The following is a 17363-nucleotide window of genomic DNA, read 5'->3' as shown; positions in this document are numbered from 1 at the left end:
GATGTACACTGGGTAAGTCACATTTTCGATATATATATATATATATATATATATATATATATATATTAAGGGAAGTGGGGGCTTTGCCATTGGTTTAACTGGCAAAGTTGAACTAGCAGTTATAAGACGGTTGCAGTGGCATGCTGAGGAGCCATTTTGTACTGTGTCATACGCAGGGTGGCTCAATTAGTCCTGCAACCCTAGGTGGACACTCTAACATGTATGCGCTGGGTATCCTTGGTACCATATACCAGGGTCTTAAAAGTAAGTCAGCGTATGTTGTTGGGGGTAACCAATTCAACATACATTTTGTAAAGGGTTAGGCTGGCCCTGTGGTCTGGTTAGCAGGCCTCAGTACGCTCTGAGTCGAAACACCCGCAGCTAGTAGTCCAAATGGGGAGATGAAATAAGGAGGGGGGGGTTGCAGAATGCCCATTTTCTCATAAACACACACCACAAACGACTTGCATGAAGGTCTATCACATCCGCTACCTGCTGAAAGAGGTTGCTTCAGTGCCGAAAAAGGGTGGAATAGTGGGCAAAACAATGATGGGCTGTAATGTGGCCCTGAATCGTTGCAACTAAATCACTTTTGCAAGCATTCCATCTACAACCTTTTGGTTTTTTAAATGGGAAATTCACCTCATCAGTACCAGAGCAGAATAAAGGGAGCCATTCAACTACTGTACCTGCTGGCCTTCACAGTTAGCCTTATAAAGTTGTGTCAGCACTTCAATCAAAAGAATGTATTCCTGATATGATTATTGACACCAATAGGGGTGGGAAGTCGAGAGCAGAGATGCTGCTGCGTTTTAGAACACTTTTCAACTTAACCAGCCTAATCATTTGCTTTGCTGCGGTTGATAACAGTGACAAAAGTGCTGGGCATGATGGCCTCATACAGCCATGTGGTACATCGTCCATGTTTGTATATGAGACCATTCCAGGGCTATCTGGCTATCTCTGTAGATCATGTTCTCATGCTTCTGGAGACTGACAGTAAGTAGTTGTTGTGTTGTCGACCATACAGTACAGCCTCCATTATTGGACAGCAGAGCATTTGATAGTTGACACACAATTCACAAATTGTGTTCTAACAGCGCTGCAGCAGGTGCTTTGTTACATGGGTATCTTGACAGTAAGGCTTTTCAACTTCGCATACGAGGCTAGATGGTCGTGGTGTTGGTCAATAATACCACAGTAATGAAGGGGTGGCAAGACCTAAGACACCTTCAGAAAGAGTTACACAAGTATGATGTCAAATAGTCTCATATGTACTATGTAAAAATATACCACATATAATATGTTTACACTGTTCAGTTGTGTATGCACCACAAAACCATAAAAAAGTGAAAACAATATGTATGATTATGTGCTGGATCATCCAGTGTGTTGTGTTCTGCTCTTTTTTTGTTTTTTTGTTTAGCAAATCAGATACTACACCCTATGTCACAGATGTAATCAATTAGAAATAGTATTTTATCCTTTGATTGGCAATGCCAGCTTTCAACCCCGTGTAAATTGACTGTGTTTGTCACGTCTCATATGTTTACTGAACATAATCTTGTGGACATTCAAACAAGGCACACACTCATTGTGAGCTTAAGGCTTTCCCAGATTTTCCTATGATCTTATTGAAGGAGTATTAGTGCACTCTATTTTAATACTAGCATACAAGAGTAGTCTTGTAAACAAAATGTTTTTTAGGTCCAGCTTTGATGGCAGGACGATGCACTGGCCATGCACCTAGGGTAGCCTAAAGCTGCAAAACTGTTAAGAACAGCAACCTTTTCTTGTGATATGCTTATGTGTGGTACCCGAACTACCCCTAAAATTGAGCTATGTTTTTATTAACCACTTCACTTTTAAACTGTAGTGCTTGGTGTTGTTTTCACATCCCAGATCAAGTTATGCTTTATTATCGGTTTCATTCGTTTGGAAGTCTTTGACGTTTTTCAAACAGGTCTGCATTTATTTTCAGTCCTTTTCATGACAGCAACGGGATTCACTACAAAACTCACTCATTAGGGATTCAAGAGAAACTTAATTCAGGTACATATTTGGCTATTCTCACTAAAAGCTGGCGAGGAAATAAACGTTTGTAGAAATTACTCTTAGACGATTAAGCACTATCAGATCAATCTTCTTCAAATATTTCCGTAGCTGTGGCTATCTGTGGGCTACAAAACCACAGAAAAAACAGTTTAGTGACTGGTTTCGCCACTGTTCCCGCCGCCAGCCCATCTACCTGGTACAACAACCCTGTGTTCCTTCCATGTTTCTGCTAAACATGCAATTTACCCCCTTCATCTAAAGTTCAGCTACCTTCCTCTGATGATCTGGCTGATTTTGCTTGGACAACACCATAGCCTGCTTTTCCTGTTCCTTCTTTCTTATCTCCTCTGATCTTATTCTCAGCCCTTTTCCTCACTTCCCAAAAGATATGCATCTCTCGTCTCAAACTAAACAAATGCTCATACCTCCACCCACTCTCTATGCTTGGCTCCTGCACATATTGGAATTTCCACCCCAGCATTCCAATCCTAATACAATTGTGACCTGCCTCATGCAATGATACATTTATTTTGACTCTTTTTTTTTTTTCTTTCCTAGTTGATATTTGGTCCGTCGGTTGCATTATGGCTGAGCTGCTGACTGGACGAACCCTGTTCCCTGGAACTGATCGTATCCTTTTGTGAGCCCTGAATGCTAGATTCCCTGCACAGTTATTCCATCCCATTCTGTTTATTCATTGTGTATGCTCTTGGGTATAAATCGATAACACTCCTTGAGGCTGGCCTTTCCTCAATCTCTCCCTCTTTGTTTTCTCTTGTTTGTAAGTTCATGGGCAGGTGCTAGGCATCAGTAAATGGGATCCTTAATGTTTTGCTATCTTATGTTTCAATAAGTATATTTGTGTTGGGTATGTGTACGCCTAGACATGGTATACATTTGCAGGCCTTTGTGCATATTTTTATGTGAAGGTCTATTGTGCGTGGACATGAGAAAAGAAATGCTTTGGTTTATCCTTCTTGTGGCTTTTTCAGCAGTATGCTTAATTGAACTTCATATTCTACCAACCTTACTCTCTGTTTCCTTCTTCTACGAGACCACCTTTGGTTGGTGATCTTCGCATTGCAATGGGGAGAAATGCGCTTACCTGATTAAGAACTTATCCTGTAATATCTCATGCTGTCAGAGACCATTTCAAGGAGAGTTGCATCTTGGTCTGAAGTGATACTACGAGGGGTAGCCCTTTCCTGAAGATCAGAGAATTTGTGACGGTCTGTTTTGTAAATCATTTGCATACTTTTAAAAAAATATATATATTTTATTGATTTTTAACCATAAACAGTGAATCCCCAATTTCGTACCATTAATCCCCCCCGCACCCCCCCATATTGCACTTAAATCAACACATTATATTCCTGAGCTGACAGTTCTTGATGGTTTAAGCATAGTATCAATCGCTACCAAAGTTCTATGTCGTGGGGAGTGCTTCTGGATCGGAGTCCGAGGTCGTCTGATCTTTTTCGGGTATCGGGGAGTCTAAGTTTTTCAGACTTTCCAGTATTGAGTCCTATTGTGTAGAACCCTCTCTCGGTCTCCGGCCCTGTAGCGCTTCCCTCAGTAGCACAGACCCTTCCACTTCTGCCCATTTTTCTAGCGCTTCTTGCCACCTCTTAACTTGCGGACCCATTGAGTCTTTCCAGTGTGAGGTGATTTCTCTTTTGGCCAGGACTAGAGCCAAGTCAATAAATTTATTGGACATTTTGTGGGCAGTAGGGCGGGGGAAGTCTCCTAGCAGGGCCACTAGCGGAGACAGGGTGATCTTCCTGCTAGTGCTGTCGGAGATGCTCCTAAATATCTCTGACCAATATGAATTGAGTTGTGGACAGCCCCACAGCATGTGAACCAGACCTGCAGCTGTTTCTGTACATCTAGGGCATCTCGCTTCGTTTGTATTGTATATTTTAGTTATCATTTGCGGGGTTAGGTAGGCCCTATGATAAATATAAAGGTTCATTAATTTGAAACTGGCGTTTCTAGATACGGAGTAAGTATGGGAGGAGATCTTTGTCCATTGCTCATCTTCAATAGTTGTGTTAAAATCAGTCTGCCATTTGTCCCTAAGTTTATTTAGGGGTGTGTGTGAGCTGCATTGTAATGATTTAGATATTTATGAGATCATTCCTTTCCTTTCTTCTATTATGCAGAGGATGTTACAGCCACTATGAGTTGGAGGTTCGAAAGCTGACGACCCCCAAATTTTTTGTGCGGTTCTGGTAACTGCGTTATATGTAAGAAACAAACCTGACGGGAGATTAAATTGATCTTGGAGCTCCGAGTAAGTGCGGAGTCTCCCGTTATTGTAAATGTCTCCTAGTTTTGTGATGTAATGTTCTTCTAACTTATTGAGACCTCTAAGAGTGTGGTCTCCCAAAGCATAAGTCAAGCATCCCAAGGGAGCCTCAGGTGTGTATGGGGTTTTTGTACGGGTTCTTCTTAGGAATTTCTCCCAGCAGTGTCTAGTTGATTCCCATTCTACTGGTAATTGTGCTCTAGGTTTCCTAGGAGTCAGCACTATCCCTAGTATCTTTTTGGATGCACAGTTCAGTGGAATCCGTAAGTCTGTCGCACCTGGGGGTTCGCTGATAAGTTTTGCTAGCCATTGTAGTTGACCTGCCCAGTAATAGATTTCTAGGTCTGGGGCATCAAGGCCCCCTTCTGCAGTGGGTCTCTGCAATGAGTTTAGTGCGATTCTGTGCCTACTCGAGCCCCATATAAAGCTCGCGATCATAGAGTCAGTGCTTCTGAATACTGCCTTCGGGATCACCAATGGGATAGTAGAGAAGTAGTATAGCATTCGGGCAGCACCACCATTTTAAGTAGGGCAATTCTACCGGACACTGTTAATGGTAGAGTTTCCCAGAAGCGCATGCTAGTTCTGACTCCTCTGATTGCTCTATGGATATTTCCTTCTAGAAGGTCTTCTGCGGTATGGTATATGTTTACACCTAGATATTTAAAAGTGTTAGGAGACCAGGGTAGCCCTCTCGTCTCATTCGGTTCTGGTGTGCTACTTGTCATGGGGAATATAGTGGACTTCCTCCAGTTGATCCGAAGTCCGGAGGCCATTCCATATTGCTCAAGCATGGTTATTACACCTGGTAGATCATCTCCTAGGTTACGGAGAAAAAGCACCATATCGTCAGCATAAAGGGCCATATAAGGTGTCCAGTTGTTAATCGAAATGCCTTGGTAGTGCTGCCCGGTTCTAGCCATTTGGGCCAGAGGCTCCACTGCTACTGCGAATAGGAGAGGAGATAGTGGGCGGCCCTGTCTAGCTCCTCTGCCAATCAAGGATGAATCGGATATGGTGTTACCTGTTTTCACCCTAGCGGTGGGATTTGAATATAGCAGCCTTATCCAACGTGTGAATCCCTCTCCCAACCCCATTCTCAGCATGGTCTGTTCCAGGTAGTCCCACCTCAGGCAGTCAAACGCTTTTTCTATGTCGACCGAGATAATCGCTGCCTGAGTCATTTCCGGTGGCATAGAACGAAGAACAGACAACAGGCGTCTAATATTTTGTGCGGTGCTGTGTTGCAGGATAAAGCCAGACTGATCCTAGTGGATTAATGAGGTCATGTGGGGCAGTAGTCTGTTCGCAAGAATCCTACTTAATATCTTATAGTCTATGTTAAGCATAGATAATGGACGGTAAGAACGTACATCCGTTGGGGGCCTATCAGGTTTTAGTAGGGGAATCATGATGGCTTTGTTAGTAGATTGTGGTAGGTTGCCCCCGCTCCAAGCCTCAGTGTAAATTATGCTGAGGTGAGGGGCTAACAGGTCCTGGTACAGGAGGTAAAACTCCAATGGAAGTCCATCGGATACTGGGACTTTGCCTTTGGCCATGCCTTGGATTGCTGTTTTAATCTCTGCAATCGATATTGGGGCTGCTAAAGCTGAGCTCTCTTCTACCCCAAGTTTGGGGAGGGCAAGGTCTTCTAGGTCTTGCAGTTGGAGATTTGTTAATGTCTCAGTAGGGGGCGCATATAGTGTTGAATAGTAGTTGCTAAAGCTAGAGTTAATCTCTTTTTGGCTATAAACGCTAGTACCTGGGGTGTCCTCTTTTTCCACTATGACAGTTTGTTGTTTATGTGGGTTAGCCAGCCACGCCAGTAGTGCACCAGGCTTATCCCCCTCTGAGTGTTGTTTGATTATGTGCTGCTTGTAATCATATCGTGACAGCCTATTGTTTACTTCTATTATTTTGTTTTTGGTGTCTTTCAGGAGAGGGGCCAGATCATGTTGTGTAGGGCGTCTGTGCTCAAGGTCTCTGAGGGAGTCCTCTAGGCCACGGAGTTCGTTTTCCATAGATTTCCGGGCCCCTATGTTCTCACTAATACAGGTGCCTCTTATAACTATTTTGAATGCTTCCCATTCAATGGATCTGGAGGACGTAGTTTGTGCGTTGTGTTTAAAGAAATCAGCTATAGTTGAATGCAAAAGATGTTTGAGTGCCTCATCCTCAAGCATTTCAGCCCTCAGACGCCATGTTGGAATAGTCGTTCTCTCCCTACCCCAGGATAGCGATAGAATCAGAGGGTTATGGTCAGATATTGTACAGCACAAATATCCAGCGGATATTACGTCCATTTGAATTTCAGGGGAAACTAAAAAGTGTCTAGTCTGACATGTAGGTCGTGTACCGGCGAGTAAGAGTATGAGTATGAGGGTTAAGCTGCCTCCAACAGTCTCCCAGACGCCAGTGTTTTTGCCACTCTGCAAATGATTTAGCAGTTTTTAGAGTAGGGGACTGTGAAATGGGTGTGTGTGATATGTCCAGGTTAACGTTGGCTATGCAGTTGAAATCCCCTCCGATTATGTTAGGACCTGTTAAGAGTGGGCCTATTTCAAGGGACAATTTATCGAGGAATTTCCCCTGGTCCTGGTTGGGTGCGTATATCCCACTTAATGTTACATCTCTTCCTCCCACTCTCCCGGAGGCCACTACATATCTCCCGTCCCTGTCTATGTGCTTATGAAGAAGCTGAAAGGGCACCCCCGGACGGATCCAGATCAATACTCCCCTTTCAAAAGCTGAGTAATTGGTTGCTATTATTTGACCTCTCCACCATTTCTTGAGGGAGTTAACTTCCTGCTCTACCAGGTGTGTTTCCTGTAGTAGGGCAATGTGTATCCCCCTGCGCTTTAAGTAATTGTATACTTTATAACGTTTGGACATATTGTTTAGACCTCTAACGTTCCAGGTTATTATCTTATATTTTGTAGTTTCCATTTTGGTTGCTAACCTTGTAGGGACTAGAAAGAGTGAGGAAATTACTATGTATAGGATTATATTGTGGCAGCGTGATTTCGATGCATGAGCTGTCAGCTTCATAAATGGTAAGTGCTAGATTATCCCTTAATACTAACTTGGTAAACTCAACTCCCATCTCCCACTCCCCAGGACCGGTGGTCAGAACTATTCCCGTCCAAACCATTATAACTTGCCTTAAAATCCTATAGGAGGACGGTGTGTCAGCGACCGAGAGCCTACACTCCAGGCCGGTTCCGGGACCCAGCGAGATTATATTTAGCTACCCAGTAAGGTATTGCGCAGGGCGTGTTGCGTATGGGTGTTCCGGAGAGTTGTTCTTCTGCTATCTAGGTTCTACTTGTTTGATACTTCTCAGTGTTCCTTTAGTAACCAAACTAACAATGAAGAGTCAAATGATTTCTTCCGAAGATCTCGGGGTCACTTTTGGAAGGCTGGTGAGGGTATCCCGCGATGAGCTCAATGAGTCTCCACTGCACGAGTCGTGGTCCGAGGTGTGTCCAGAATTCTGGGAGGAGGGGAAAGAGCCCCGGCCCAGTGCCGTAGCAGCGTCCACCACCTCGCGCATTTCTTGGTGAGCTTGGTACCTTGGAGGAGCAATCTCTTTATTCCGTTTGGAGGATCTGCTGCGTTTTCTGGGTGTTTTGCTACTAGTTCCGCGGTGGGGGCCCGGGGCTGTGATATTCTTGGCTTCCAGCCATTCGTCGATTACCTGTGGAGATGTGAAGAAATGTACTTTCCCCTCATATTCCACTCTGAGTTTGGCCGGGAAGAGCATGGCGTATTTTATCCCATTTTCACGGAGGATTCGTTTGGGATTATTGAAGGAGGCCCTTTGCTCCTGAGTTCTTTTGGTGAAATCCGGAAAGAGCATAACACGCTGGTTGTTTAGTGCTATTTCACCTTTCAGGCGCGTTTGCGACAGAATGTAATCCCGGTCTTTAAAGTGCAGGAGTTTTGCCACTATTGGTCGAGCTCTTGCTCCTGGGGGAGGAAGTCTACTAGGCACCCTATGGGCTCTTTCTATGGCAAAAAACGTTGACAGTCCTTCAGGAGGTATTGTTTCTTTGATCCAGTGTTCCAGGAAGGATTCTATATTTACCGCTTCTGTCTCCGCTCCTTCCGGTACGCCAATCAGCCTTATGTTGCTCCTGCAGGCATGGTTTTCAGCGTCTTCCGCTCTTGCTTCTAGCGCTTTTACACGATAGGTAATTTCCAAGAGTTCTTTAGAAGAAGACTTCTGGGTTGTGGCTATGAGCTTGATCTCCTTTTCATTCGTTCCCACTATCTCCGTTAGCTTACGATGATCATCTCGCAGTAGAGAGAGGTCTACAGTCAGGTTATCAATTTTTTGCTCTAGTGCTTCTCGAGATTCTCTGATGGCCTGGAGCACCGTGTCTAAAGTTGTTTCCTGGTCAGCCGAGCCATCACGGGGGTCTATTCTCTGGGGCGACCCGCAGTTTGGGTGCCATTGGTGTCTTCCGGGGCCTGCCTCTTGCGTTTCTTGGGCTTCCCCATCCTTGTTGCACAGTGCCTGTATCTGCAAGTGCTGAATTTTAAGGCCACTCTTTCTTCAGTTCACGGTCGCGACTCCCGGATTTTTCACAGACCAGGGGGGGTGCCCGGGGGGAGGGGGGGACGGGGAGGGGGGGGGAGACACAGATTCTGGAGTCAGGTGTGTGTGTTATTCTCGCCGTCTGCTTCTTCAGCGTAGTTGCCTCTACCGTGTATTTTCCTCCTATTCCGTATGGCGAGGCCTCGGACAGAAGGGAACGCTCCAGGTCGTCCATGAGGTCGGAGCGTAGGCCCAACAGTTCACACTCCCGCTAACACGTGGTCCCCCCTCTCCCGTCCCTGGTATCTGTACCTTTCACTGTTGGGGTTCCTTCGGTGTCTCTCGATGGAAGATTTAACCTCACGGCTCTACTTTCCGCTGTAGGTGACCCATTCGTGGGTCTCGGCCGGTTCCTCCAGTGCCACGGATCAAGATGATTCACTTCAGGCCGATGCTCTGCCGGGCCGCTGCTATACTGCACGCCTGCTATTGCGTGCTCATCTCCGTGTCCTGTACTGCGGGAGCGGGGCTGTCGCCGGGTCGCTCTAGGGGCGAGGGCGATCGCGCCTCGCTTCAGTCAGATTTTTGGTCTCTCCGCTCCGGGGTCCAACCACAGCCGGGCCAGGGTCCAGAGGCAGCCACCATCTTGGTTCCTCGATGTCGTCGGGGCGAGACCCCGCTCGCCTCCTCAGCCGCTATTCTTTTCTCGCTGGAGTTTACTCCGCATTTATCGGGCGGGATTCCGCTCACCGGAGCTTATCTTGCCGATCATTTTCGGGGTCTGGAAGTGCAATTATTTCTGCCGGACCCCATTCACAGCACCGAAACGCCGCGCTAAGCGTGCAGCTTCATCGGCCACAGGCCACGCCCCCCCATCATTTGCATACTTTTGATTTTTAGATTTTGTACATGTGATGCTTTATTTGCGCACAGATACTTATCTAAAACCATACAAAATAGGAATTACTTCTGTGGTGGTGCCACAAATATTAAAATTTGCAACATACTTCAGGTGTTAACATGAAATTTGAACAGTATGCATGACCACAGAATCTAAGAAACACTGCTAATTTTCACTGCACCTGTGGCACAACTGTTAATTAATTAGTTAGCTCATACAGTAAATTGATATAGCCTGGTTAAAGAGAATTTTAAAACAAAGCAAGGCCCATGAACACAAATAGTACACCCATGTAACTGTTTTGTGCATTCATGTCTTTATAGAGCTAAGGACATCAGAGTTTGGTTCTTTGTTGAAAGTACTGAAAGACTGGTCCGTTGTATCTTTGGTAGTGGATGAGTCGGTGACCTGAGTATCTTTATAAAGTCTAGAATATCAAAAATCTGTGTAAAGATTCTGTGCAAGTTGTCCATCAAAAATGTGGGTGAAGGTACTGTTCAAGATGTTCAGATGTTTATTCTCATTCTCTCTCTCTCTCTCTCTCTCTCTCTCTCTCTCTCTCTCTCTCTCTCTCTCTCTCTCTCTCTCTCTTTTCTCTCTTTCTCTCTTTCTCTCTTTCTCTCTTTCTCTCTCTCTCTCCCACCCTCCCAACCCTCTGATGATTATATGTTGTTGGTTAATTACGGTTAGGAATGGGGTTTCTGGTTGGCTAGGGTATGCACCTCAGCCAGGCAGAGCCCACCCACTCTAGTCAGGGAGTTACACACCCACTGCTGACCCCCTTGGTAGCTTGGCCCGAGTAGTCCGGCTTATCCCAGAGGCAATGTGTAAAGTGATTGCACATCACACACAATACACTTGACCCAATAAACACACCACAAAGAAAACACAACGCCAAATTATATAAAAAATAAACTGTATTGCATAAAACATGATTAGACCAAACACAACACATATCAGTAATACCCTGCTACACAATCAGTTTGTCAGAACATTACACAGGTAAATAGTATTCTGCAATCATAAGCAGGAGTAAGGTAAACCTATAGGTTATCTACAGGTTATTGATTATTCTGTAACACAAACAGTAGTCAGGTTGTCATTACCACCAGGAATCTACATGTCATAATGAACATAAGACATCATCATGAATGCACAAGAAATGGAACATTCCCCTCATGGTAGGTCACCAGTATCACCAACATAACTATAGAAGGCATGGAAGCATTTCCTTGGGGACTCGCGTCCTATACTCACAGTACCCCAGCTGTACAAATTACCAATTTGAGAGATGCACGGGTTCCAAATCAGGAGCTCCTGTGCTCCCAAAATGCTGATGCGGCAAAGGTTCTACCTGGCACCGGCGGTGCTACACCTCCCCTGAGGGAAAGAAGAGGTAGTGGGCCCACGGACAGTTATGCTCCGCGAGGAACCCTCCCTGGGTTCCTTGGGGAAGACCTCCCTTGTTCTTTCTAAGTTGCCTGCTACACACACACACGGCCGTTGGAGCGATATCCTCAGTGCTGGGTCTGTGTTTCCCTTCCCAAGCCTCGCTCCGTGAGGCTGGGTAGGGGGGTTTGCCGGCATTCCCGGCAGGACAGGGCACGGCGCCCTCAGAGGAAGGGGCTGGGCAGCTCTATGTACCGGTCCGGTCCTGGGTAGCGACTCAACCAGGCACGTGTCCTGCCTTTAACATACATTGCACCCTGCCCATAGGGCTAGCTAGGGTCTACCTTAGGGTTACTTATATGTAGTAAAAGGGGAGTTCCAGGGCTGGCAAGTAAATTTAGATGCCAGATCCCTGTGGCAGTAAACTGCACACGCAGGCCCTGCGGTAGCAGGCCTGAGACACGTTTGAAAGGCTACTTCTGTGGGTGGCGCAACCTGCCCTGCAGGCTCATTTAATTTACAGGCCCTGGGTATAGAGATACCACTGTACAATTGACTTACAGGTACATTAAATGTGACAATCAGTTGTAAGCCAATCATACGAAGTTTAGAAGGGAGAGCACATGTACTTTGGGCACTTTACCACTGCTGATCAGTGCTAGAGTCTTTGGGGATGATCCTGTAAAAAGGGCCAGGTCCCAAAATTGCTTTTAGGTGTTATTCATTGGTATAACTATTGTGAGGTGACAAGCATTGCACTTGGTGTGCAAGTTAACGTTTTCATGCCTGTTGTGTGAGTTATGGTCTGTGCTTCTAACTGTAATGGTTGTAGCATGTGTGGCTTTAAAAACACATGCGCTGCATACTCCTGCTGTCTGGTGTTACTCTTGGACATTGCAACTTGTTCATCTTTGAAGAAGCTTCAAGTCACCAGATGTGCTGTGACTTCTCCCTTAGTCCACAATGTGCATCGAGTGTCAGTGTGTTGAGCAGTGGCTCTGAGATTGTTCTTTGTGGCTTTTCAGGTCTAACTACTCCGCTCTTTGAGACTGACTGCTCTGATAGCAATCATTCTCCAAACAACCTCTATTCAGTGGCTCTTCTAACAGCAACACCGTTCTAACTGCAACACCTATCGACCGCTTCGCTTTGACACCCCAGTGCCTGACTTGGTCAAGTCGTCCACAATCTCTGCAGAGCATCACAAATAATAAAGACATCAAAGCTGCGATGAAATGCACACCTTTCCAGTTTTGTCCAAATGGCATTGTGAAATATTTTGGGTGGACCAGCACAGCGTTTGTAACTGCTGCCTCCCTTGACCATAACCAGACCTCCTGTCAGTTCTGCCTTGCCTGCCTTTGTCAGAAGACCCTGAGGTACTAAAGGGATAGACATTGAATGCATTTGAAAACCCAACAGCATTCATTCTCCGAGACGCCTGACCTTTTTGGGGAGTAGAATCCACTTCAAGAACGCCATCCGCAGACACCACCAACTCATCCAAACCTTCAAACAACACATCGACAACAACGCACACAGCCACAAGGAGCCCTTCAACATCATGAAGGAGCTCTCCAACCCCAGCTTCAGTGACATCCTGCCATCACAAGACCTCTGCGACTCCCTAGCCACCTTCTTCTACCGCAAGATCGCAGACATCCATGACAGCTTCAGTACTCAGACCCCACGGTCAACCACCAACACCACAGACTCACCAGCCTCCTGCTCTCCTAGACCAATGACGTCGACACTATCGAAATCATGAACACCATCCTCTCCAGCTCACCATCCGACCCCTGCCCTCACCACATCTTCAACAAAGCAAGCCTTGTCATCGCACACCAACTCTGAAAGATCATCAAACACCCCAAGATTAACGCCCTCCTCAAGAAACCCAAGGCAGACCCAAAGGACCTCAAGAACTTCCAGCCCATCTCCCTGCTCCCCTTCCCAGCAAAAGTCATACAGAAAATTGTCAAACAAAAATGACCCGTTTCCTTGAGGAGAGCAACACTCTGGACCCATTCCAATCCAGATTCCGCAGCAACCACAGCACCAAAACCGCCCTCATCGCCACCACCGACAACATCGGGACCATACTGGACAACGGTGAAGCCACAGCCCTCATCCTCCTGAACCTCTCAGCTGTGTTCGACACCGTCTGCCACCACACCCTACGCACACACCTCAACGACACAGGAATCTGCGACAGAGCCCTGGACTCACCAGTAGAACTTAGAGAGTCCGCCTCCCTCCATTCCGCGCTGAATCCACCAAAATCATCTGCGGTGTACCCCCAGGGTTCTTCCCTCAGCCCGACCCTCTTCAATGTTTACATGGCTCCGCTCGCTAACATCGCCCGATCTCACAACCTCAACATCATCTCATACGCCGATGACACCCAGCTGATCCTCTCCCTCACCAAGGACCCCACACCGCCAAGACCAGCCTCTACAAAGAAATGAAGGCCATCGCCGAATGGATGAAGAACAGCTTCCTGAAACTGAATTCCAACAAGACTGAGGTCCTCATCTTCGGCTACACCCCCTCCGCATGGGATGACTCCTGGTGGCCTTCAGCACTGGGAACCGCACCGACACCCACTGACCGCGCACACAACCTGGGATTCATCCTGGACTCTTCACTATCTATGACGCAGCAAGTCAACGCCATCTCCTCCTGCTGCTTCAGCACCCTCCACATGCTTTGGATGGTCTACGAAATGCTTCCCACTGAAACCAGAAGAACAGTCACCCAAGCCTTCGTAAGCAGCAAACTGGAGCAAACTCCAGAAAAGACTGCAGCGCATCCAGAACGCCTCTGCACGCCTCACCCTGGACATCTCCCACCACTGCCACATCACAGCCCACCTGAGAAACCTACATTGGCTTCCCGTCAACAAGAGAATCACGTTCAAACTCCACACCCACGCTCACAAGGCACTGCACAACACCGGACCAAAATACCTCAACAGACGGCTCTCCTTCTACACCCCGACCCAACAGCTTCGCTCCGCTGACCTTGCCCTCGCCACCGTCCCACGCAGAATAACAGCCGGCGGCAGGTCATTCTCCCACCTCGCCGCCAAGTCGTGGAACACTCTTCCCACCCACCTGCGTCAGACTAAGGACCTACTTACCTTCAGGAGACTTCTCAAGACATGGCTGTTCGAGCAGTAGAAGCCCCCCCACCTCAGTGCCTTGAGACCCTCACGGGTGAGTAGTGCGCTTTACAAATTCTATGATTGATTGACTCTACTTTGAGAAGAAGAGGTGGGTCTTACCAGGATCTAGGCAGCTCAGCTACTGCCCAGCCCCGAAAAGTTGCTCTGAGCAAATTTGAGGAAAAGATCAAGACAGGGAGCGTTTGTGTCGATAACTAATAGGGCCTTTCTCAAAGACAAGGGTGGGGGCAGCAGGGGAGTGGGGTTGGGGGAGGTGCGGATGTGTGAGTACCACTTCAGCACAAAGTCAGGGGATGAAACCCTGCTCTGTCAAGTACCCTTATGCCAGTGCAGAACACCACTCTTGCAGAAGTTGGACTTTGGACCCCAAGCTGGGCAGAAGGAAATCCTCAGCCTCTGACGCACTGCTGCATCAGGCTCTTGTTGCCGCAGAGAGAAAGTTTTGTAGCTGAGCAAGCTCGACAGTCGCCTGAACTGTCCCAATTCAGAACCAAAAGAGAAGCCTAAAGCACCTCCGAGACTGAGAGCTAAGGTGACACTGAGGACCCCTTTGACAGAATTCGGTTCAGAGGAATCCAAGGAGAGACTGGCAGAACAACTCACCAGCAGACAGCGATGGCCCATTCAAAAATAAGAGTAAGGTTTCTGCTAAGCTCCTCCAAGGGTAACCATCGACCACGCTGCCCTGATTCCCAAGAAATGGAGGCTAAGTTTCAAGGAGGATCTCCCAGTTAGTGCACCATGACATTTAGTGCCCAGTAGGCTTTAAGGCAGAGGGTGATGGCACTCCAACAGCTGTGCCTCGTTTTCAGTCCACTCATCTGCTAACTGCAAGAACTGTAATGAAGCTCTTGGATACGATAGCATCCTGAACACCATTTGTGCCACACGCCAGATTGCACATGTGCCTGCTTCAACAGTGCCTTGTGCAGCAGTGGTCACAAGAGGATGGTTAGTGGGAAGATATTTTGTTGATAAACCACAGCACTGAGCACACTGCAGTGGTGGAACAGCCTGTTGCTCAAACCCTGATCCGCAGTTGACGATTGCCACTAACTCATCACTCACTGGGTGGAGCACTCCTCTCAGTAATATGACTGTGCAAAGTACCTTGATCTCTCACTACTAAGGCCATCAGCCTAGCCATCAAAGCCTTATTGAGAAAAATGTAAGATGGAGCTGGTGCCCATATGTATTATGGGCCAAGCAGTGAAGAGGGAGTCTCAGCACATCTTGTGGCTCAAAACTTCTTTGAAAATCAGCAAGGTATAAAGTTAGAGCCCCACACTAGACGGCAGGAGTATGCATAGCATGTGAATCTGCAGCACTACACCTTAAGAACAGATGGCTTAGAGTGCAAGTAACATTATTCTTACAGATGAAGCAAGGTATAATCTTCAGTGACCCCCTCTCCATTTTATGTAAGTTACCTCCATACACTACTGATGACTGTAAACCCAGGCACTAATGGAAGTTCCTCGCTGCATGCCCAGTGTCCCCAAATTACCCAGGGACCACCTCTAAAGATGTGCCTGTGGATCGGCGATTATGGCTATGAGCATAGTGGGTACATTTCTTTCTGAGATACATGGTTCCTAGGAAACCAACACAGATTTGAAACTAATCCTTTAGCCACTGGTAGCCAGTTTGAGGAGCCCAGCATTGTTGATGCAGAGTATGCTTTGGTAAACCAAACACTAGTTTGGCAGCCTCATTTTGGATACTGTGGAGCCTTATCAACCCAGTGGAAGGATGGGTGGGTGGCACCCAAAAAAAAGAGCATTACAGTCGCTCAGATGACTCAAATTAGTCACCTTGAACATCACAGGGCACATTATTATTAGTGCCTTGTTGTGAATCTGAAGGATTGCACTACTGAGATGGGCATAGCTACTATAGTTGTTGTGCACTGATGTTTTATCTTGGTTCCAGCCTGATCAGGTCTGTCAAGCTCCTGAATCTTCCAGTTCCTTTGTGGGTGAGTCTTGATCTCACTCACTTAAGAAGGCTTTTGAGAACTGGAAGGTAATAGTCAGAATGAGAGGCCTCATTTAAAAAAGAAGCTTAAGACTCCAGTGTTAGATTGTAATTACATTCATAATGCCTCAGTAGAACCATAATTGAATCCTTAATTTCCTTATGTCTGCCCCCTGTGAGCTCCTACACAGCTGTTCCCTACATCTCATGTCGCTGAAGGTGGTTTTTCTCATTGCTACCACCTCAGCTTGTTGCATTAGTGAGCTTCAAGCTTTTCAGTCCAGCCATGCTACACTACCTTCTTTACAACAAATTGGTACTAAGAACCAGAGCAGCCTTTCTATTTGAAGCTGTGACTCCTTTTCATGTTCGGCAGTCCATCACTGTTTTGAATGTTCTTGCCCATCTCACCCCTTGAAAGAGGAGCAGAGGCTGCATCGCTTGTACAACAAAGAACCACTCAGCTTTTGCATTGATCATACCAAAGACCATTGAATGAAGATCCGTTCTTTGTGGCGTTCTCTAGGGCAAAGAAAGTCCAGGCAGAGCATAATGCAGGAGATCATCATGAATAGGAAACCCCTGTGTGGGGTGCTCATGGGACTTCAGCTCATTGATGGTAAACCTTAACGATGTTAGGGTTTGGGAAGTACTTGGACTGGGACTAGAGGAATGTAGGAGACCACCATGCTGAGGAGCCACATGACCTTTCTGACCATTACCTGATGATCCTGCTGAAAAAGGGAGCATCACTTGGAAAGCTTGAACCCTTGCAAAACTGGGGTATGTTCCCCCATGACAGAATTGAGTATGGCCCCTGGGAAGGACTAGACATGAAGGGGCTGGAGATGAGATTTTGTGGTAGTGATGGTAATGCCTTGGCTGTGTAAGAGATGTATGATGACTTGTGTGTGCTAGGCACTGCTGTTCTGCTGCACTCGCCTAAGTAAGTAAAGACTTAGATGCCATTCCTTCTGAGGCAAGAGGCTACCACAGCAAGACACTT

At 46.7% G+C, this 17363-nt stretch overlaps 1 protein-coding gene across 3 annotated transcripts in view; it reads left to right on the top strand.

Moving 5' to 3' along the window:
• The window catches only part of MAPK14 (mitogen-activated protein kinase 14), a 349835-nt gene that overhangs the window by 211438 nt on the left and 121034 nt on the right, over window positions 1-17363 (top strand). For all 3 annotated transcript variants that reach the window (XR_011204863.1, XM_069238758.1, XM_069238759.1), the window contains exon 8: window positions 2614-2685. Coding sequence is in view for 2 of the 3 variants with exons in the window: in XM_069238758.1 (XP_069094859.1) it covers window positions 2614-2685 (72 nt within the window). In the remaining variant the exon portion in view is untranslated. The remainder of the gene's footprint in view (window positions 1-2613; window positions 2686-17363) is intronic.

This window comes from Pleurodeles waltl, chromosome 6 (genome assembly GCF_031143425.1).
Source record: "Pleurodeles waltl isolate 20211129_DDA chromosome 6, aPleWal1.hap1.20221129, whole genome shotgun sequence".
Lineage (NCBI taxonomy): Eukaryota > Metazoa > Chordata > Amphibia > Caudata > Salamandridae > Pleurodeles > Pleurodeles waltl.
This window is presented reverse-complemented; position numbering and strand designations above follow the sequence as displayed.